Source organism: Cervus canadensis, chromosome 5 (assembly GCF_019320065.1).
Source record: "Cervus canadensis isolate Bull #8, Minnesota chromosome 5, ASM1932006v1, whole genome shotgun sequence".
NCBI classification, from domain to species: Eukaryota; Metazoa; Chordata; class Mammalia; order Artiodactyla; family Cervidae; genus Cervus; species Cervus canadensis.
The window spans coordinates 14528547-14550575 of NC_057390.1; the positions used below are offsets into that span (position 1 = coordinate 14528547).

A 22029-nucleotide genomic window follows, 5' to 3' on the forward strand; every position below is an offset into this window, starting at 1 on the left:
AAGTTTTTCAGCTTTGTCATATGTTAGCCTTTCCAAAGATGTGAATACATATATTTGTAAAAGCAAACTTATCTCTCTGAATCAGGTTATTACTCTTACAATACTGGTATGTGTACATGGTATTCTTAAGTACCCTAGAAGTGGAAAAAATACTGCTTTGAGTTTTTGGTTTGTGTTTTTTTGCCATCAGTATAGCTTTGATTTTTTTTTTAAATTACTTTTTAACAGAGTAAAAAAGAGCAGGTATTGTGTGCTTGCAGATGTTTAACATTGTGTTTTGTAAATAACAAAGTGTAAAAGTTAATTATTGATGTAAGTCAGGGCTTACATTTCAGCACCACTCCTTTTGTTGCCCTTGTTAATCTGGGGCTCATTAAATCTTGGTCAGGGCTCTTCTGAGGTTGATTTTGGGTTTCTCCAATAATAAGTTCCCTTTCTATAATTTAAAATATTTGAGGTGGATTTTTCTTATACCTTATGGACTTAGTGCTAGTTACTTTAGCCTGCATTTTTAGGCTATTTGGCAAATGTTGTAATTGACTAGACAAAAACATGGATTAAAATTTCTTTCTTTTAAAACCAATTTCAAACTCTGCATTCACTCTTATTAAGGAGTTGATTTATTGGTGGACCAGCCATTCACCGTTGACATCTTGACATCTCTGGTGGAGCTAACCCGCTTTGAGACTTTGACTCCACGGTTTTCAGCTACTGTTCCGCCCTGCTGGGTGGAAGTTCAACAAGAACAGCAGCAAAGGAGGCATCCTCAACATTTGCATCAGCAGCATCATGGGGATGCTGCTCAGCATACTAGAACTTGGAAACTACAGACTGACAGGTAAAACATTCTTCCAAGGTATTTAATTTCAGTTAAGTTTTAAGTTCATCTTATAGTGACAACATAGAATTATTATATATATGTTACTCTTTCTGTTAGCTTTTGCATATTAACAGTTTTGTTTGTTTCATTTGTCACCTTGGTTTTGTAAATTCCTATATTCTTTTTTAAAAAAATGTTTATTTTTGACTGTGCTGGGTCTTTGTTGCTGCGTGGACTTTCTAGTTGCAGGTAGGGGCTACTCTGTAGTTGCAGTGTGTGGGCTTCTCATTGCAATGGCTTTTCTCGTTGTGGTGCATGGACTTTAGGGTGTGTGGGCATCTGTAGTTGTGGTACGTGGTCTCAGTAGTTGTGATTCCCACACTTTAGGTTAAGGTTCAGTAGTTTTGATGCATGGACTTAGTTGCTCCGTGGCATGGTGGGATCTTCCTTGACTAGGCATCTAACCAGTGTCTCCTGCTTTACCACTGAACCATCAAGGAAGCCTGGAAATTCCTGTATGCTTGTTCTTAGCTGTAGGATAAAATGCTGAGGGTAATCCCTCCTTTCATTTAGTTTGTTAAATAGATCTGTAGATTGTATCACTAAATATTTAAATGTTTGTTTTGTACAGCTACTTCTTTTTTTGTTGTTGCTAATATGGGTTCCCTTTAAAAAAAATTTTTTTTTTCTACTGAAGTGTAGTCGGTTTACAATGTGTTAAGTTTCAGCTGTACCGCAGAGTGATCAGTTATACATATACCCACTCTTTTTTTTAAGATTCTTTTCCCATATAGGACATTACAGAGTATTGAGTCGAGTTCCTTGTGCTATATAGTTACATAGTAGTGTGTATATGTTAATCCCAATCTCCCAGTTGTGCAGGTACTTTGGAAGGTACTAGTAAAATGGCTCTTATGAAATTTACATTCTAGTGGTGATAGACAGGCAGTTGAGACAGATATCTACTATGTCATATAGTCATAAAAGCTTTGAAACACATTAAAACAGAATGGCGATAGAGTTGTTGGGTGTGCACCTGTGTGTGAGAGAAAATGTGATATTTTTATATAAGGGGTCTCAGAAAGGCTTCCATGAGGACATTAATTTGGAGACAACAGAAAGTACGGAGATCCTGAGGAGTATATGTTACAAATTTTAGGAGGAGCATGGAGGCTACTGGTTAAGTGCAGTGAACATGGAGGAGAGTGATAGGAAGTGAGATCAAAGGAAATAGTTGGTAGCTAAATCATGAATGTCTTTATAGGCTACAGTGAGACTTTTATGTTGAGTGAGATGGGAAGGTGTTAGATAGTTTTGAATATAGGAGTGGTGCGATATGATTTATGTTTTAGAAGGATATACTAAGACCACTGTGTTGATAGTAGATTATGAGTGGTTGTGGTGTGTGTATTAGAGGGAGGAGGCAGGAGCGAGAATTCTAACTTGAATGCTGTTGTGGTAGTTCGGATGATTGTGGTGGTGACGGTGAATTGGACCCTGATGACAGTTGGCAGAGGCAGTGAGAATAGTGGTCAGATACCGCGTGGAGGCAGGAGGAGTCCTGTGTGCTGGTGTACTGAGCATCTGGTGTGAGTGAGAAATGTTACGGATGACTAATGTTTTGGATTGAGCTCATTAAAAAATGGAATTTCTTTTTACAGCTTTTAGAATTGGTTATCTAGTAGTTTGGGGTTACTTATGTTAAGTTTGAGATATCTGGTAGGCATTTGGATTTGAATCTGAAATTTAGTGGAGGAGATTTACTTTTTAGCACATATACAGAATTTAAATCAGAGAACAGACATGTATAAGAAATACAAAATGTTCTTATTTTAAAATACAAATTCCTGTGACCCCACTCTTAAATCAGGGTGGGCCCATAAGTCTGCACATAATTCTGATGCACAGTATTTCACACTTAGAGGAACAAGGGCTTTTTGGAGTATACAGTGCCCAAGGCAGGTATGGATTCCTGAGGTAAGATTCTTCATTGCCCTAAGTTTAACTTTTCTCAGTAGAACTGCTTATCTTCTCCCATAATCCCACTGAGAAGCACTTGGTTTTGTTGGAGACTGCACATCAGAGTACGAAAGGTAATATTAGTGATAAGATGGTTACAGCTAAAGAAAGATTTCACTCTATCATTTTCTCCCTTATTTGACAGCAACAGCTGGGATGAACATGTATTTGAATTGGTTCTACCTAAAGCTTGTATGGTTGGACATGTGGACTTCAAATTTGTTTTGAACTCAAACATCACCAATATTCCACAGATACAAGTGACACTGCTGAAAAATAAAGCTCCAGGCTTAGGGAAAGTCAATGGTAAGAATGGATCAAAATTTGAAGATTTTATCATGTAGTTGGGTTTCTTAAAAAAACTAATTTTCAACTTGGCTGTCTAGTTTTGACATCCCTTCTTGCTCCCACACCCCTGTGCTCTTTTCCTTCTCTACTTTTTTGTGGTTCTGTTTAGAGAAGTTTATCCAGAAACATTGAAGAACTTCTCAGTAACTCTCTGTTGTTCAGAATTGCATAAACTTGAGTAATTTAATTATGGTTTTAGGCAGTTAGTTCCTTTGTGAGTTAGTTTCACTTTTAGCATTACTGCACTTAACGCATTTCTCTTTGTGAGAGGAGACTTGTTTGTAAAAAGAACTTTGTTATGGAATGCATATATTCTTTTAAGGTTATTAGTAAAACTCAGAATGTAGTGCCAGGAATATATTCATCTTTATTTATCTTTCTTACAAATTCAGAATTTGATATATTGAGTTACTAAAATAGATTATACATACTGACATATTTGGAACTAGATGTTATTTCTCAGTGTTTTCGTCTTAATAGGTTAATTTAAAAGGTTAGGGATAATTTCAGAGTAAAAGGCTACTTCACACCAGGGATAAAAACATTGAAACCTGAATAATTTCCTATTTTACAAATATGTATGTATGTGTTTGTGTGTATATATGTGTTTGTGTGTATATATGTGTGTATTTGTGTGTATGTGTGTGTATAATTTTGAATCATGACAGATTCTGATTTAATTGGTGTAGGACTTAGGTACTGGTATTTTTAAATTCTGCAGGTGGTGTACTATATAGCCTAGGGTAAGAATTCTTGGTTTAGTGGCTAGCAGATTATTTCTTCAGGTGAATATTTTACCACCTTTAAAAGAGAGAAGAGAATATAAAACAGTTGAATCTAATTTTCTTCCTCCCCTAACAACCATTTTAAAAATCACTGTAGTTCCCAATTTAACAGAGTATTTTAGAATTTTAGGCACATAGATCATTGATATTAAGCAACATTAAGTTTACTAATATTTTTATCCTCTAGAAACAGCAGTAGATAGGCAGATCACCTTTCCTTTGTCTCCAGCTCTTAACATTGAAGTGGAACAAAATGGGAAACCGTCCCTGGTTGATTTGAATGAAGAAATGCAGCACATGGATGTAGAGGAATCACAGTGTGAGTTAAATTACAGAGCTGTTGTCCATGACAGTAAAAGGAGTAGTGATCCAAATGCATCCTACTGGGCAAAGATTTCTTTATGGCTTGCAAAAACGTGGTTTTAAGAACACAATTAAAAATAACCTATAATTCTGCTTGGCAATATGCTTTAATTTTCAGCTCTTCTTAGTGAACACAGCTGTGCTAATACTTCTTGTTTTTTAATATCTTGTTCTTGTTTTTTAATATCTTGAGATTTGAAATCATGTCATGGTTTTATTTTTTTTTTAAATCAAGGTGAATGTAAATAATATGGGAATGAAAAACAGCATAATATATCAGATAATGATTATAGTTCCTTAGCATGATAGCAAATTTTATTTGAACACATTCTAAGTATGGAATTTTGTGTGGTGCTGTTATATGTAAATGGGATGGATATTTGCTTATTAAATATTACATTTTAAATTACACACTAAAAAATGTGTATTTTTCTTTTTAGGTCTTAGATTATGTCCATTTTTAGAAGATCATAAAGAAGACATTCTCTGTGGGCCAGTGTGGCTTGCTAGTGGCCTTGATCTGTCGGGGCATGCTGGGATGTTGACATTAACAAGCCCCAAACTTGTTAAAGGTGAAGTAACATGTTTTACAAAAGCAGAGTAAATAGTCCCACAGTTGTAAAAGTAGATTTAAAAAGAATAACCTGATTTCAGAAAAATAAGATACTGTTTTTTGGGGGAATTTTCTTGAATGATTCTATCAGTTTCATGGTAGCTGAGGTAATTTCCTTTCACCAGTGACTATTGCTATGTGAAACTTAAGATCCTACATTCTGTGTCTTGAGGGTCTCAGTGCTTTTTGAAAAAGCACAAAGAAGATGAATGTAGTATGACTTAGCATGTTATACGGAATTCTTCCAAATAACCAAACATTATGTTCTGGCATGTTTGCCTTTTCCATCAATTTAGAGTCCTGTGTTTTCAGGGTGTTCGTTGTATATTGTTATGATATCTTCTCTTAAGGGTTTTTTTATAGAGGAGTTTTGAAAGTATTAGATGTAATGATGTGTCTTAAACACAAGTTACAATATATATTTTATCTTATCTCTGTAAGGTATTAGATATTGCACTAGTAAGACATTTATGTCACCTTCGTATCTCATGGGTGAATTAAAAAATCCAAGTGAGACACCTCAATCGTTAAAGTAAAATTGGAGGTGAGAAGGCTGTGGAGATCCTTCTGTAAACCAAGAAAATATCAGACCACCTAAATAACAACTGTTTTAAAATGTATGCACTCCCTTTATAATGTTTGTCCCCATTCACACACTTCCCTTTAGTTACAGATACAGTATGTACACAAGCTTGATTGTACTCCCTTGACTACATCTTTTTCATTCATTAAGTTTATGAGACCCTGTGATTTGTTAGGTTACATACTAGGTTATAGTGGTGAGCAAAACTGTATAATAAATACATAATAAAATCTCTCATATTGCTGGAAGTGTAAGTTAGTTGTGTTAAATGAGAATATGAAACTTAAAATCTTACATGAAAATTAAAATGTTGGCTTTGACAAAATTGTGTGTGTGTGTTAGTTGCTCAGTCATGTCCAACTCTTTGTGACCCAATGGACTGTAGCCCACCAGGCTTCTCTGTCCATGAGATTGACAAAATTAGGGATAGATTATATAATGTGTATTTCAAAAGTCTTAATAATGTAAAAGTGTTAGTTTTCTTGGAATTTAGTAGAAGTGACTATTCTTCTCTTCAAATTCCTAAAACTTTGAACTGGAGAAAATGATTGCTAAATTTTTGTGTATGTGTAAAAAAATGTTGAAAAAGAAAACCGAAAAGGAGGATCTTAAGAGATTTTAGAACCTAGAATAGTGCAACAATAAGAAGAATATAACAGTGCAGTGCCAGCACAGTAGTCAGGCAGATCAGTGGCGAACAACAAAAGTAGCTTTTGTAATCACAGAAAAATTTCATACCTGCTTAGGCAGCAGCTTATGGGTTGCTCATGCGTATGTTAGTTTGAGGGTATTTTTGCAGTTAATTTTACATATAGATTATATGGTATGACTTCAACTTAGTTAAAATATATAAAACATAAACTAGTGATAATAACTAATATTTATTGAGTGCTTCCTTTTGCCATGCATTTATAAGTGTTTTAATTACCTTTGAGGTAGGTACTATTATTGTTTTTACTCATTTTGGAAGAAACTGGACCATGGAGAGTTTAATTTGTCACATGGCTAATAAAATGGCAGAACCATTACCAGACCCAGATAGTGGCTCCAAAGCCTGTGCTTTTTTAAGTGTGTGATACTATAATGCTGTGTATGTGTGCATGCACGTGTGTGTGTGCGTGCATGCATAAAAGGGCTGGATGGATACACATCATAATACATCATTATTTCGGGCGGTGCTTCAGTGACAGTGTTTCCTGTTTTTCTATAGTTCACAGAATTTCTGTGGTTGAAATGACTAACTTCTTTGGGATAAAACATGCCAGGTGTCAAAACTTGCTATATTATGTTCTTCATATAAATGCTGTGCTTTTTGTTCTTTTGTTGCCAACATATATGAACCATATTTAGCCATATTATATGCGAATAGTACAATTTGAAAATTCTGGCAAAGTGTATTTTTCTTTCTGTGGAGTTAATTATTTAGCTTACTCTGTGAAGACTAAATGGAGAAGGCAATGGCAACCCACTCCAGTACTCTTGCCTGGAAAATCCCATGGGCAGAGGAGCCTGGTGGGCTGCAGTACATGGGGTCGCGAAGAGTCAGACATGACTGAGCGACTTCACTTTCAGTTTTCAGGGAAATGGCAGCCCACTCCCGTGTTCTTGCTTGGAGAATCCCAGGGACGGCAGAGCCTGGTGGGCTGCCGTCTATGGGGTCACAGAGTCGGACACGACTGAAGCAACTTAGCAGCAGCAGCAGCATGAAAACAAAAAAGCAGTTTTGCTTTTTGATGATTGAATAATTTATCCCATTCTGCACCACTCCTCTAGGTATGGCAGGAGGAAAATATCGTTCATTTTTGATCCATGTCAAGGCAGTGAATGAAAGAGGAACAGATGAGATCTGTAATGGTGGTATACGTCCTGTAGTGAGACTTCCATCCCTAAAACACCAGAGTAACAAGGGATATTCACTTGCTTCACTCTTGGCAAAAGTTGCAGCAGGCAAGGTATGAAACAGTATCATTTTAAACTGTAACATTCAGGTTTTATTTGCTTATTTTCTAATTGAAAGATAATTGCTTTACAGAATTTTGTGAACTGTTACATGCTATTTTAAACGTTATAGTTGAGATTTGATACACTTTTGGAAGTAGCATGGCCCACAATTGATTTTTTTAATAGACAACTTGGTTTGTTTGTAGTTTTTCTCTGCAGCAAGTTGAAAATATATAATGAAGGAGAAAATATTTACATTAACCTTAAGCTGTCTTTCTTTTATAAAGTATATTCATTGGGGAGTAATTGCTAGCAGGCACTTGCCTTAATAATTATTTTGGACCATAATGCTTATTTCCTTGTGTGTAAGAATTTGTTTCTATGCCCTTAACTGGTAACACACCACTTTTTTTTTTTGGTAAACATTTGGGAGGCTGCAGGAAGAGAAGTAAGTTGAGAATTGATTTCAGAGATATAATTTTCATGTTCATTTTCTACAACTAGCTTTATATCATGCAGTTTCTTCATACTTGTTTGATTTTGGACTTTCTTGAGCACTAGAGATTTTATTTCTCTATCATCATTATCCATAAGCAACAACAGTGGTATCAGTAACACCAACCATCTTATATTTGTATAGGTCTTCCAGTTTTTCAAGAACTTCTGTGTACTTTATCTGATTTAAGCCCCAAAGTAACTCTGAGGTAGGCAGAGCAGGTGCTATTACCTCCATTTTTTCATGTTTTAAGTGAGGGAGCGTTAGAGGCTGGGGAGCTGGCATAGCTCATAGAGCAGTAGCTGGGACTGAGACTCAAGACTTTGGCTTGGTAATCTATTCACTGGGCTGTTACCTTTAAGCAGTGACTGTGTCTCTTCCACGGTTATAGTTTTATAACAATTTTATAACAATGGAGTAAATTAGTCATTTACTGAATATAAGGGTAAAAGCTATCGTTTTAATTTGAGATTTATGTTTTGAGATTTAATTTGAGATTTATGTTCAGTTATATTTTTTTATTTATAAACTTTAATGGTAAATAACTTTTTGTTTCATTTGTTCATTTAATTGCTTATTTTTGTATGTTCAGGAAAAATCCTCTAATGTTAAAAATGAAAATACAAGTGGCACCCGTAAATCTGAAAACCTCAGGGGCTGTGACTTACTTCAAGAAGTCTCAGTCACCATCCGAAGATTTAAGAAAACTTCAGTTTCTAAAGAGAGGTAACCTCATTTTCTTCTACTGTTCTTAAATAGTAGGAGTACAAAGGAAGAATTTCCAGTAAATATATCAATATACACAAAATTTTAAAATCCTAACTTTTCCTTGAAAATTTTTATTTGCTTTTTATTTCTCTTAAGAACTTATGTCAGTGATGGTATATATTGTTTTTTCACTTCATTGTTTCATCCTTGGTGTTCACATAGTGCTAGGTAATTTTCTTCTATTTTTTAATTGCAATATTCATGATTCCAAATGAAATATTTGATGTCCAACCAGGTTGAAATAGCTTTCTTTTTCTCTTTTGATTATTAATGTATTTATGTATATGTGTGTGTGTGTGTATACATATATTGGTTTTTTTTTGTAGAGTGCAGCGATGTGCCATGTTGCAGTTTTCAGAATTTCATGAGAAGCTTCTCAACACTTTGTGTAGAAAAGCAGATGATGGCCAAACCACAGAACATGCCCAGAGTCTTGTGTTAGATATTCTTTGTTGGTTGGCTGGAGTACATTCGAATGGACCTGGAAGGTTAATAAGATTTTATTTACCATAGATTGCCCTTTGGATGTTATGATTGGAAGTTCAACATGAGCGTAAACACCTGCTATTGTTTTGCAGCTCGAAGGAAGGAAATGAAAGCCTGCTTTCAAAAACACGAAAATGTCTTTCAGACATTGTACGTGTTTGCTTCTTTGAGGCAGGACGAAGCATAGCCCACAAGTGTGCTCGATTTCTCGCCTTGTGCATCAGGTTGGTGATTGTTAAGACGAAAATATACTTTGTAGGTGCTCCTGTAGTTTGGCAGGTGATACCTTGTGTCTAGGGTCATGTGGTTCTTGTTGAATATATGTATGACGTAAGTGGATTTTTAATACGTAATGGGTATTATTGAGATCCTAGGGAAGAAGTTTGGGGTTTTTTGGGCAAAATGTCATGTTAAATCTAGTACTAAAAGAATTCAGCTGGGCTTCTCTGCTTACTAGAAGATTTTGGGGCGTTTGTAAGGGGAGCTCTTCCCTCACTTTCACTCCCACTGTCCCTGGTTGTCTTTGGATTCTTCACCTGAGGCCTTTGTTACCAGTTATGTCAGTTTTCCCAGAATTATTTGTAGCATTGTGCACATCATTTTCTCTAAATCCTGAAACTATCTAGGAAATGTTTAAAATTAATAGTCTGTATTGATTATACCTGCTTTTTAGCTCTTTTTGGTTTAAAAAAAGAGTGGTTTATTGCATAAGAAAACAGTTATAAAGACCCTTAGTATAATCAGTCCCTACCATCTTTCTGCATGTTTACAGGGCTTTGAGGCAGGTTTCTTTCAGTCTGTATGAACACATTTAAAGATTTTTAAGAGTAATACACCATGTTTAGAATTAATTACCTTGAGTAATGTATTTAAATTTTTTTTCAGTAATGGCAAGTGCGACCCATGTCAACCTGGATTTGGATCTGTTCTGTTGAAGGCCTTACTTGATAATATGTCGTTTTTACCCGCAGCAGCAACTGGTGGTATGTGAAACTTGTTTGGTCATAAATAACTATAACTTTAGGAATTATCTCAGTATGTTTGTGTAGTAACTTTTGTTTTTTCTCAATTAGTCTTCTTTTTTTCTATAGCTTGTCTGTTTTTTAAGGGGCTTTAAATTGTGATTGGGTAGGAAGATACTCTTTTTGATAATATTTTTAGGAAAAAGTTATGGGAGATTTAAATAATCAGGTCATCTCAATTCATACATTTTGTGGAGTTCCTTAAAATAATTGAGTTGTTTGGTTGTTTAGTGATGGTAGATCAGATGTTACAAACTAAAATGTCTGTAAATGCCAGAGAGATATCATAAATTAGTTAAATGGTTCATACACATAATAGTGTGTGAATGGTAGGGTCTGTGGCAAATTGGAATTTTCTGAAAGGGACCAGTGAGTTTTTTTTTTTTTACAGCACCTAAAAACTGTGGAAATGCCATTCAAGAATGAATGTAGTTATCAGGTAGGAATTTACTATGAAGGGCTACTGCTTTGCCCTTTACCTAGTGTTATTATTTATTTATTTATTTATTTATTTTGAAGACATTTCTCACAGTCTTTTATTTCATAAATAACCAATCCATTCAAAAAGTTATCTCATATTCCACAAGAATTTGACCTTTGTGGTGTATCAGAAATAAAGCTTGCTTAAAGTGAGTTGATAAGTGGTTGCTGCTGCTGCTCAGTGTGATCCCGTGGACTGTAGCCCGCCAGGCTCCTCTGTCCATGGAATTTTCCAGGCAAGCATACTGGGGTGGGTTGCCATTTCCTACTCCAGGGGATCTTCCCAACTGAGAAATCGAACCTGCGTCTCTTATGTCTTCTGCATTGGCAGGTGAACACTTTACCATTGTGCCACCTGGGAAGCTGGATAAGTGGTTATTTTATTAGTATCTTAATTTAGACAAAGAATCCATTTATATTTGCCTTTAACATATATTGACTAAAACTATAAACTCTTTTGTTACATAGAGTAGAATGTTTTGGACTTGGTTGCTCACAGTGATAGTTTCTGGTGTTTAAAACAGTCTCTTGAAAACAGTTTTAGAGGTTGGGTGCTTAAATTATGGGGTGTACTTAGTACTTAGATATCTCAAGTTTTATAAAAGAGTAAAAATATATCGTCATGAACACCTTTTAAGATCACTTTTGGTCTATATCTAACTGGCAATATAGAATGACTACACTTCATTCACTTGCTGAAGTATGTTATTTGTAGCTCATTCCCATCTATTGTTTTTGAAATTTTTCGTACAGAGAAAGAGTATTTTAGGAAAGATTGTTTGAAGGATCTGACATTTCCACTTTTCTAGCTATTCTATAATGTCCCTCAGAATCATCTCACTTTACTGAAAACCTAAATGACTAGGTTGACTTGTACACTTCTCAAAAAATATAATGCGATTCTTTGTCAGCATCATCTTAGAGTCCTCCAGGGAGTTAGTCCTTCTTTGCAATTTGCCCTTACAGATTTTCTTTCCAGAAAATCGTTCTAGGAAAAGAGGACATACTCATAAATGTGAAATCTGAAGTTTTCTTTGTGAAGGAGAAATGAGGAAAAGAAATACTAATTTGTTATTGTTGTTTTCAGGTTCTGTCTATTGGTATTTTGTCTTGCTGAATTACGTTAAAGATGATGATTTGGCTGGGTGCAGCACTGCGTGTGCATCTCTGCTTACTGCTGTGTCCAGACAGTTACAGGACAGGTTAACGCCAATGGAGGCTTTGCTTCAGACAAGGTATTTTAACTTATGAAATGACTAATGATGGGCCTTTCTGGATATGGTACTACCTTTGCACAGAACTGTTATGATACATATTTGCTTAAGGTTTTCTTTCCCTCTATTTTCTCTGAGAATAATTCCCTTTAACAACTTTGGAAGTCCTGGAGATGCTTATTTGGAGGGCTAATTATATTAAAAATCTTTATAAGTGGTGTTTCTTGCTAGTGGAAAAAGCACTTAAGGTAATTTGTTTCTTCATTGTTAAAACTTTGTAAGGTGAAACTGTGTAAATCATGTATTGCCCTTAACTAGTATTCTTTATGTGCCATTTGATTTTCTAAAACTTAAACATAATGAAATAAGAAATACCTAAAGGTTAGATTTGAGTTCTTTTGAAGTAGAGTGTTCTATTATTTAAAGCAGTCACCTTTATAATCATCTTTATTGATTAGAAATCTTGATTTTGATGAAATGTTACCAAAAACCTTCTATCTTCTGCTGAGTCAATGTCATGATTGAGGCAAGGGAAGGGTGCTTGAAAGCCTCTTTTTTTGATTCAGTCTACTGATGAAGGTTCAGTCTTGGTTCATTAGTTACCAGCTTACTTGAAATCACATTTATTGAGTCTCTGAACTGTATCTTTTGGAGCATAGGTTTGCAGGGAACACAGTTCAGGTTCAGTGAATTTGAGTTAAATCTGGTTAGTGTCTCCTTCTGCCCTGTATAAAAACTGCTTTTGAAGTGAAGTGAAGTTGCTCAGTCGTGTCCGACTCTTTGCAACCCCATGGACTGTAGCCCACCAGGCTCCTCCGTCCATGGAATTTTCTGGGCAAGAATACTGGAGTGGGTTGCCATTTCCTTTTCCAGGAGATCTTCCTGACTCAGGGATTGAACCCGGGTCTCCCGCATTGTAGGCGGATGCTTTACCATTTGAGCCACCAGGGAAGTGCTAAAGCTAAGTAAATAGAAAATTTATTAATTAGATGACTGACAGGAAAATCGCTAGGACCTTGTTTTATTTTTCAGATACGGATTGTATAGTTCACCATTCGATCCAGTCCTCTTTGATCTGGAGATGAGTGGCTCTTCCTGCAAAACTGTGTACAACAGCAGCGTTGGTGTCCAGTCTGATGAGATTGACTTGTCAGATGTCCTTTCAGGTAGTAAAATGCTTGATTAGAGGAATTTCTGAATTTTTTACCTTGGTTTAAGATACCGTCAATTTTTAATAGATTGTAGTTATTCCATTCTGTCTTTGGGAACTAAAAGTTTCTGGAACTTAACTTTTGTGTCTGTGAATCATTAAACTATTTGCTTTGTTTCTCAACTCCCCCATCAAAAAATATTGACGTTCTTTTTGACAGGGTTGCAAATTTGGGTTTTTTTGTTGCTTTTTTGTGTGTGTTTCATTACGTTAGTATGACTTTAATGTTAATAGACTAAAATTTGTTTATTCGTTGTAGTCTTTCCAATTTTATTTGGTGTGCCTTTGCTGTCTGTAAAATCAGAGAACATATTATTTCATATTACAGAAAATAAAATAAATATATATGCTTTTTTAGTAAGCAAAGATGGAGAAAGAAAAAATAATTTTCTGCATCTTCTATCATACTCTTCTGAGGTAAACTTGGTACGCAGTGTTACATGTATTCTTGGATGCACTTCTAAAGAATATGCTTTTAGGACTGAATGTATAACACTATTTGTATAATCTCTTCAGATGCTAGAATTTGGTGTTTTTCTGTTTTTGTTAGAACAATGAACATTTTATTTTTTGTTTTCTTCCTTCTTATTGAACTTGTTACAGCTGTTATTAGTAAACCAAAATGTTAAAAAATTTACTTGTAAACATGATAATTACCATGTTAAATATAAGTAAGTTTGGGGAGTTAGTCTCAGTTTTGTTTAAATTTAGTTATGAATTGTGAAAAAAACAAAAGAGAAAAATAAAATACAAAAATAAAATGCAAAATATCTCAACTTTAACCTCTCCATTCTCTTAGGTTACTGTTGTTAACAGAATGTTTAGCTATTTAGACTTGTTTGCTACATGTGTTTATGAGCATTTTTAATGAAAGAGATTATATTATACATCTGGTCTTCTTGCTTTTTAATAAATTATTCTGTTTGATGACTTAGGCTCTGATTGCCTCATGCCAGTGTGTGTCTAAGTGACATGTCAGATTATGAGTAGACCTCAGAGGAGAGGTTAGAACTAGACCTATAGATGCCTCCTGTACACTTTAGGATAGAATGAAGATTGTTACAGAGAAACTGTAAGGAGAAGACCATAAAGCTCAGGCCAAGCCAGGGGGTTGGTTAAATACACAAGAGCAGCCATATTCATTTTAGAATGACTATTCGTCTCCATATGAATGTCTTATTTTTTTTATTCCTTACCATCAGACCTTCTGCAGCATTTCCTTTTTCAGTTAATGGCATCTGTAGCACAAAACAGAAATGTGAACTGTATCCTCTCTCTCTCATCCTCCACATTGGGGCTGTCATCTGATCCTATCTCTTTTTCCACCAACCTGTGTTTGCAATTTGCCCATTCTCTTACCTCTCACGATCACAGGATTTTAGTCCAGGTCACAGTCATCTTGAACCTGGACTAACAAATAGCTTTCCAACTGGTTATTCTGCATCTGTTCTTGGCTCACTTCTGTTCATCCTTTACAGTGCAATGATTGCAGTCATTTTTAAATGTAAACTTGATCTGATTATTCTCTCAAGGTATTTTTCATGTCTTCCCAAGATTGTACCATCCAAAGTCTCTAATATAGCATAGATGATCTTGTATGATCTGACTTTTTCCCTTCCCCTGTTAGTTTTCTTTTTGTGGTCCTGTGATTCTCAAAGTGTTGTCCAGAGGCTCTCTCAGGGTCCCTGAATCCCTTCAGGGAGTCTGTGGGTCAACTGTTTTCCTATCTGCCCTTTTCACTACATAGACTTTTGTATTGATTATGTGAAAGCATGATGATCTTCCCCATACACTTAACAGTCAGAAACATGATGGTTTTACTTAGAAATATCTTTGATGAAATAGTTAAAATCACTAATTGTATTCAATTTTGAACCCAGAAGTACACATCTTTTAAATATTCTGTGACGAAATGGGAAGTGTGCATGAAATACTTGTGCCGCATACTGAGGAACCATGGTTATTTCAAGAAAATGAACTTGTGTAGTTGTTACAGCTGTAAACTTCTGTTGCTGATTTCATGGAATGCCATTTTTATTTGCAAGAATGAGAAACAAAATGTGTTCATTCAGATTTGATTATTTGGCAGGTATTTTCTCAGAAATGAATTTAAAAAGCGTGTCAGTATCCATCCAATTGATAGTTAATTGTTGCCAATGTTAGAAGTAGAACTTTTAAGAAAAGATTAGAATTTTGGAAAACTTTTGTCCTCCAAAGAGAGCTTGACAGCTTCTCAATACATAATGACTTTTCTGATGGGCTATGATATTAGTGTCATTTTCTGATATTATATAAGCAAGTGTATTAACTTTTGGAAGATCTGTATATAGTAATGAACCAGTATTTTCCAAATGGTTGATGTGTGGTGAGTCATCGTCATACTTGGACAGAAGATTCCTTAAAAGAATAAGATAGGCCAACTAATCTTGCCATATATAGCAGAGTTTGAGAAGGTCTTTTTCAAGATTTCAGATACTATATTGCAATTAATCCTAAACTGGCACTTTTCAAATTTTTGAATATTTAATACTTTATTAAAATATTCCTTTCTTTTCTAACTATGTATATTCTTTGTCAGAGGTTTTTTTTCATATATTTCTGCCAAAGCATCTTCATGCTGTTATAGATTGGATCCAGATAGGCAAATCCAACTTCCTTTGATAAGCCACATATTAAAGATATTTGCAAAAATGTAAGACTTTGCCACCCTTCTCATTTAAGTTATTTTTGTTTTAGAAGACAGTGATTTTTTTCATCAAAAATGAAAGATTTTATATCTAATTAGATTAATTTATTACTATTATGTGAATTAATGTTTACTATATTCTCATCTTAAAATCTTTACTTTTGTAAATCTCTCTATATATACAACCAATATAAATGAAAGCTCAATATTTGAGTTCTTTTGATTATTTTAAAGATGTGTGGAGATTTTAGGATTGGGAAATGTTCCTGTAGGCACATTTTTCTTTCAGTTCCTCTAATGTGCCATGTTCCCTTCTATTGAAGAGATTTTATTCATGTCATTTCTTCTGCCTGGGTTCCTCTGCCTCCTTGGAGTAGATGCATAAAAATCTTTTATTCTTCACATGAATCTCTTCACCTCATCCTGGAAGTATTTTATTGCCCATTCACTTAGATTGATTTCCCCTTGACTTATTTGTCCTGTGAACTTCTCCTAAGTAAAGTGTAGCACTTTTTTTTTTTTAAGGTTTAATTGCATAATTATTTGTTTCATATCTGGTAAACTTGAATAGAGTATGCATTTCATGACAACTAGGGCCTGTCATTTTTCTCTTGTATCTCCCATGTCTTCTATTGAATAAGTGCTCAGTAAATTATTATTATTATTTTTAACACATGTATCAGGTCCTGTGCTGGGTGCAAATGGATGTTGGAGAATAAGGTTTTGATAGTTTAGTCTTGCGTTTAATTTATTCCTTTAGGTTTTTTCTGTGTCTCCATTCTTTCCATCTTCTCTTTCTGTTTTACTTTGTCTGATAAAGAATTCTATTTAAAAGTATTGCTCTGATTTTAGAAAATTTGACAAGTACTAAAAATGACATTTCCCTCTTCCTCCCATGGTACCATATACACTCAATTCTTTTGTGTTCTTCCATCCAGTCTTCTGTCATTTATGGTTTGCATGGATGTGACCATTTGATTTTTTTTCTTACTGCTACATGTGCTAACTTATTTTTATGATTATAAAGCAGTATATCTCATTCTAGAATACAATCTTGCTAATATCTTAAGAGTATTTTTTAAATTTTAATTTAGTGTCATTTATACACTTGATATCATAGAATATATTCTGATTTTTTTGCATGCTTAAATTAATCTAAGTAGCCGTCTTATTTTTTCCTTATTTAAAATATTTATTTTTCTTTTGTTTTCTGTTCCTCATTTAAAATCTGAATCACTTGTTCTAGTTTCTTGTTAATGGTTGCTTCTGTACAACTCTGCTTCTGTAGAACGGAGCAGTACTGTAGCACCTTCTGTTGTACCTGGTGTTTGTGAGTTTTCTTAACACCATGTCCATTGTTGAAGCCCTGTGTAAGGTTTGTGCTCTTATACATCTTTGTAGTTAAAATTGAAGTAGTGGCTATAATTCTCACTGTGATTGTTGCCTTGTTAAGATTAATTCACCCTTTATAAAACTTGTCTCTCCTTTGTATTAGGAAATGGAAAGGTTAGTAGTTGCACGGCTGCTGAAGGTAGTTTCACATCTCTCACTGGACTTCTAGAAGTTGAACCTCTGCACTTTTCTTGTGTGTCAACTAGTGATGGGACAAGAATAGAAAGGGATGATGCAAGTACGTTTACTGGTATGTACCTTCTTTTATTATGTACATTTTTTATTGCATATTTTATGTTGCAGTAAAGTGATATGTAAGTTTACATATCTGTTTATATTATCTGTAAAACTCCTTTACTGTTGTGTGAAGTAGAAACTTGTTGGTTGGAGGGAGATTCTGAGGAAAAATCATAAGTAGTTTCATATCTTTTCTAAGTCTATTCATGGGTTTTTTCCCCTGCATTCTAGAACCTTATGTTAAATCTTTTTGCTTTTATGTGTGTTGAATTTTAGAAACATTTCAATTTGGAAAATATCAAACATGATAAAAGTAAAGGGAAGAGTACAATGAACTTTTATTTTCATTATCCATCTGCAGTAGTCATCAACTGTCGGCCAGTCTTGTGTGTAGTTTTCACATCATGCTGTTATTTCTTGCATTTAAAGCTAAAAGTATATTTGTTAGTGTCTGTGAGAAGTTCGAGATGAGTGAAGAGGGAAAACTGTTTCTTCAGCTAGTTTAAAACAACTTTGGATACATGAACCTGCTATTTGTGTGTTTGAGTCTGTGTGGTGGTGATGCTTTAAATGAATGATTGATGACAACTTGTTTATTTTGTACATCTTTTTTTCTTTATTTTTTTTTTTTATGTTGTAAGATCTGTGTTACACATTGTTCTGTCTTGGCACAAATAATTGAAGCTTTTGTAATTAGAAATATTGGAATATGATTTTATATTTGTATTATAGTCACAGATGTGTTTTTAAATATTGTCTTGAATGAATTCTACTGTTTGTGTTTTTTCATAAGTGTCTTTGTTTCTTCAGAAAGTAAAAAGAGTTGCTTAGAAGTCATGAAAGTCATGAAAAATTTAATCACTTGGGTGCAGAATGGCAGCATGTTTTAAAGAGAGCTTAACAGTTGTTTGAGTGCCTTTTTATTCAGAATCATATTTCTTGGCAATTGTGGAAGTAACCAAGTGAAATTCATGGCTTATCTATCTAGCTGAGAGTTTTAATTTTAAAATAAAATTTTTTATTTCTTTTACGTGGAGATGCCAGAAGGATCAATATCTACTTATGTTTGTTTTCTTGGACTATTACAGTCATTTTATAGAAACTTACACATTTAGTGTGGTATGGAAACATGCCATAACAAGAAAATAAACTTCCAGAAAACTATTTAGTTTTGTTTTATTTATTGATTTATTGATTGATTGGCTGCAGAATCTTAGTTCCCCGACCAGGGATCAAACCCATGCCCTCCACAGTGGAAGCACAGAATCTTAACCGTAGGACCACCCGGAGGTCTGAGAACTCTTTAGTTTTTTAAATCAGGTTTTTTTCTTTGGAACTGTCATGAAATTAATTTTTTTATTTTAAGAAAATTAATGTATTTGGAAAAGTAATATTTTCAGAAGGTTTGAAATTTAAAACAAAAGATCTGATTTGAAAAAAGTATTCCTTTACAATCCCACCCATTTCTTCTGCAAAGCAAATAATAGGACCAAGTCTTGTCGTTCCAAAAGTAGTCTATGCTTTTTTTTTTTTTAGTCTATGCTTTTATAATAATTCAACTTTGTATTGCAATCAGATCAAAATTGTTGCCAGCAGAGGGATTTTATTAAATTTTAAGACAAAATCCTGAGTTGTGATCATAAGGTGCTAGAAGATGAGTGTAGTCTCTCAACTTCTGTGTCCTTTTATTTTGAAACATGTTAATTGTTAAATACAATACTCAATGCAGAACAGTGCAGTAAACAATTGTATAGGGAAGCAATTTATCACAACACAAACCGCCCATATGACTACCAGGTCAAGAAACAACATTTCCAGTACTCTGTAAAACAAATTTCTTTATGCCCGCTTCAATTTATTTTTCCCTCACTCTCTGAAGAAGGTAAACATTGTCCTGACTTTTTATAAAGAGTAATCATTTCTAGCTTTTTATTTGTTTCTTTGTATAACCTCTTAGCTCAGCTTCCTTGGTGGCTTAGTCAGTGAAGAATCTGCCTGCATAGTCAGTAAAGAATCTGCCTGCAGTGCGGGAGACTTGGGTTGCATCCGAGTCAGGAAGATCCCCTGGAGAAGGGAATGGCAACCCACTCCAGTGTTCTTGTTTGAGAAATCCCATGTTCTGAAGAGCCTGGTTGGTTGCAGAGTGGACACAACTGAGCAACTAACTTTCACTTTCATAACTTCTTAGCTACGTGTTCCTAAACACTGGTTGAGTAAGGTCTGTGTGGTATAGAATTGCATTTATGTATTTTTTGGTCAGCTGTTGAAGTTCCATGTTATGATTGTTAAATTCACCCATTACGTTTAGTCTGTGCTTGGTGAAGTGTACTCTGTATATCCACTTGGATATACAGTTTGCTAATTGTGTTCTTCAGATTCTCTCTTTATTGATTATTTTATGTTTCTTTTCTTTTTTTTTTTTGAGTTAATAAGATCAGCATGTTAAATTCTTGTCATTATACTTGTGGATTTGTCTGTTTTGGTTTCAGCAGTTTTTCTTTTATGCATTTTGAAGCTATCATACAAATTTAGAATGGTTGTATCTTTTTTATGAATTGAATCTTTTATTGTTAGTTATTATCTCTCTCTAGCATTGATTTTCCTAAAATTGCTTCTTTTGATATTTCTGTACCAGTCATCAGCTTTCTTTAGGTTACTATTTGTATGGTATATATTTTTACTTTTCAGAATCTCCTTATTTTAGATATGTCTTTTATAAGCAGAATGTACTTACCTTTTTTGTCCTGTTTATTTCAATTGGAGTATTTAGCTTATTTACATTTAATATAATTACTAATATATTTGTATTCAAATCTACCATGTATTTTATGTATTCTGTTAGAGTTCTTATCTTGCCTAGATGTTTCTTTTTTTCCCTTTGTCTCCATTTTATTGGTGACTCTATTTTTATTGAGCTATTTTTCTTCTTTTTATTATTTTTAGCAGTTATCCCAGAGAGCATAATATACATCCTTGACATCCAGAAATCCAGTTACTTTTTTTCCCATATGGTGCAAATATATTGAACATTATTTAATCACTACTTTGAGTTATATGGCAATATGACTTCATACCTTAATTTTATATTATTTTAATTCTCGAGGTTATTGTTATGATTTTTGTATTCAGTATTCATTTGGATTTACCTTACAATTCCCTTTTCATGTCTCTTTATTTTTTTCTTTGCTTTTGTAGTAGCAGAATGACATTTTTCCTGGATTGTTTGTCTTTTATGTGTTTCTCGTGATTTAGCTCATTTTCCTTTGAATATTATTTGGGCATTAGATTTTAAAGTCAGTAGAAGGCTAAAGTATACATGGTTAATATTTAAAGTCATTTAAATTATCCCAAAAGTACAAGGACAACATAAATGCTTCAGTAAGTCTAATAATTTTCCCTCTAGAGTTGGAATGAACTGCTATTGCTTTGGTGGAACAGTTGGTAGAGCAAGTAGATTTTATTTTGGGGCGCACAGCATATATGAGATATGATTGCACTTTCTTTGACCAAACTCATATAGTTGAATTTGTGCATGTTACATGAGGTATTGGATGGCTTCAGTGTAGTGATCTTTTTTTTTTTTAATAGAGGAAATTTTTTTATTGTAAGAGGCTACGCACAGTTTTGTTGTTATTTCTATTTTGTGATTATAACTTAGTTTTAAAAAAATAGTTTATTTGAATTCTGGCATAACATACTCATTGTTAAATGTCAAGATATGCTGTTAAATTACCTCCCCCCTCCTACTTTTCAAATATTTATGAGTGAATTTTTACTTCCCTCAGTTTTACTTATTTATATTTATTGGGATATGGTTGATTTAAATGTTGTGTTAATTTTTTCTATGTGCCTCCCTCAGTTTTAGATACATTACCTGTGAAATAGGGTAAAAATATTACCTACTCATGGGCCATTGCAAAGTTTAAATGAGTTAAGTTCCTTACTCAGCATTGTGCCTAACGTTATATTTGATTTCACACAGCCCTTGGTTCTAACCCTAGTTCTGCCACTAAGGTTAGCTCTACAGGGTAACTTCTACATTTCCTATTATTGTAGCAGTTGTCTTTCCTCCGTATAAGTGAGTCTTTCTCTTTCTGACTTATTTCACTTAATGTAATAATTTCCAAGTTCACCCCTGTTGCTGCAAATGGCATTATTTCATTCTTTTTCATGGCCATGTAGTATTCCATTGTGTATGTATACCACATCTTTATCCATTCATCTTTTGATGGGCACTTAGGTTGCTTCCTTGACTTGGCTATTATAAATTGTGCAGCAGTGAACATTGGGGTACATGTACGTTTTTTTGAGTTAGAGCTTTCTCTGGTTATATGCCCAGGAGTGGGATTGCTGAATAATACAGAAATTCTATTTTTAGTTTTTTAAGGACCCTACATACTGTTTTCCATAGTGACTGTATCAACTTACATTCCCACCAACAGCATAGGTGGGTTTCCTTTTCTCCACCCTCTCTCCAGCATTTGTTACTTGTAGATTTTTTAATTTGGCCATTCTGACCAGTGTGAGACAATACCTTGTTGTAGTTTTGTTTCACACTTTTCTTAA

At 34.2% G+C, this 22029-nt stretch overlaps 1 protein-coding gene across 10 annotated transcripts in view; it reads left to right on the top strand.

Moving 5' to 3' along the window:
* BIRC6 (baculoviral IAP repeat containing 6) overlaps window positions 1-22029 on the top strand; it is a 210366-nt gene that overhangs the window by 63237 nt on the left and 125100 nt on the right. For 7 of the 10 annotated variants that reach the window (XR_006269389.1, XM_043468279.1, XM_043468278.1 and 4 more), the window contains 12 exons: window positions 613-838; window positions 2985-3145; window positions 4160-4291; window positions 4776-4907; window positions 7305-7483; window positions 8561-8694; window positions 9063-9224; window positions 9315-9446; window positions 10108-10205; window positions 11812-11959; window positions 12971-13104; window positions 17330-17476. Coding sequence is in view for 9 of the 10 variants with exons in the window: in XM_043468279.1 (XP_043324214.1) it covers window positions 613-838; window positions 2985-3145; window positions 4160-4291; window positions 4776-4907; window positions 7305-7483; window positions 8561-8694; window positions 9063-9224; window positions 9315-9446; window positions 10108-10205; window positions 11812-11959; window positions 12971-13104; window positions 17330-17476 (1785 nt within the window). In the remaining variant the exon portion in view is untranslated. The remainder of the gene's footprint in view (window positions 1-612; window positions 839-2984; window positions 3146-4159; window positions 4292-4775; window positions 4908-7304; window positions 7484-8560; window positions 8695-9062; window positions 9225-9314; window positions 9447-10107; window positions 10206-11811; window positions 11960-12970; window positions 13105-17329; window positions 17477-22029) is intronic. The other 3 variants (XM_043468281.1, XM_043468280.1, XM_043468283.1) reach the window with 2 other exon arrangements.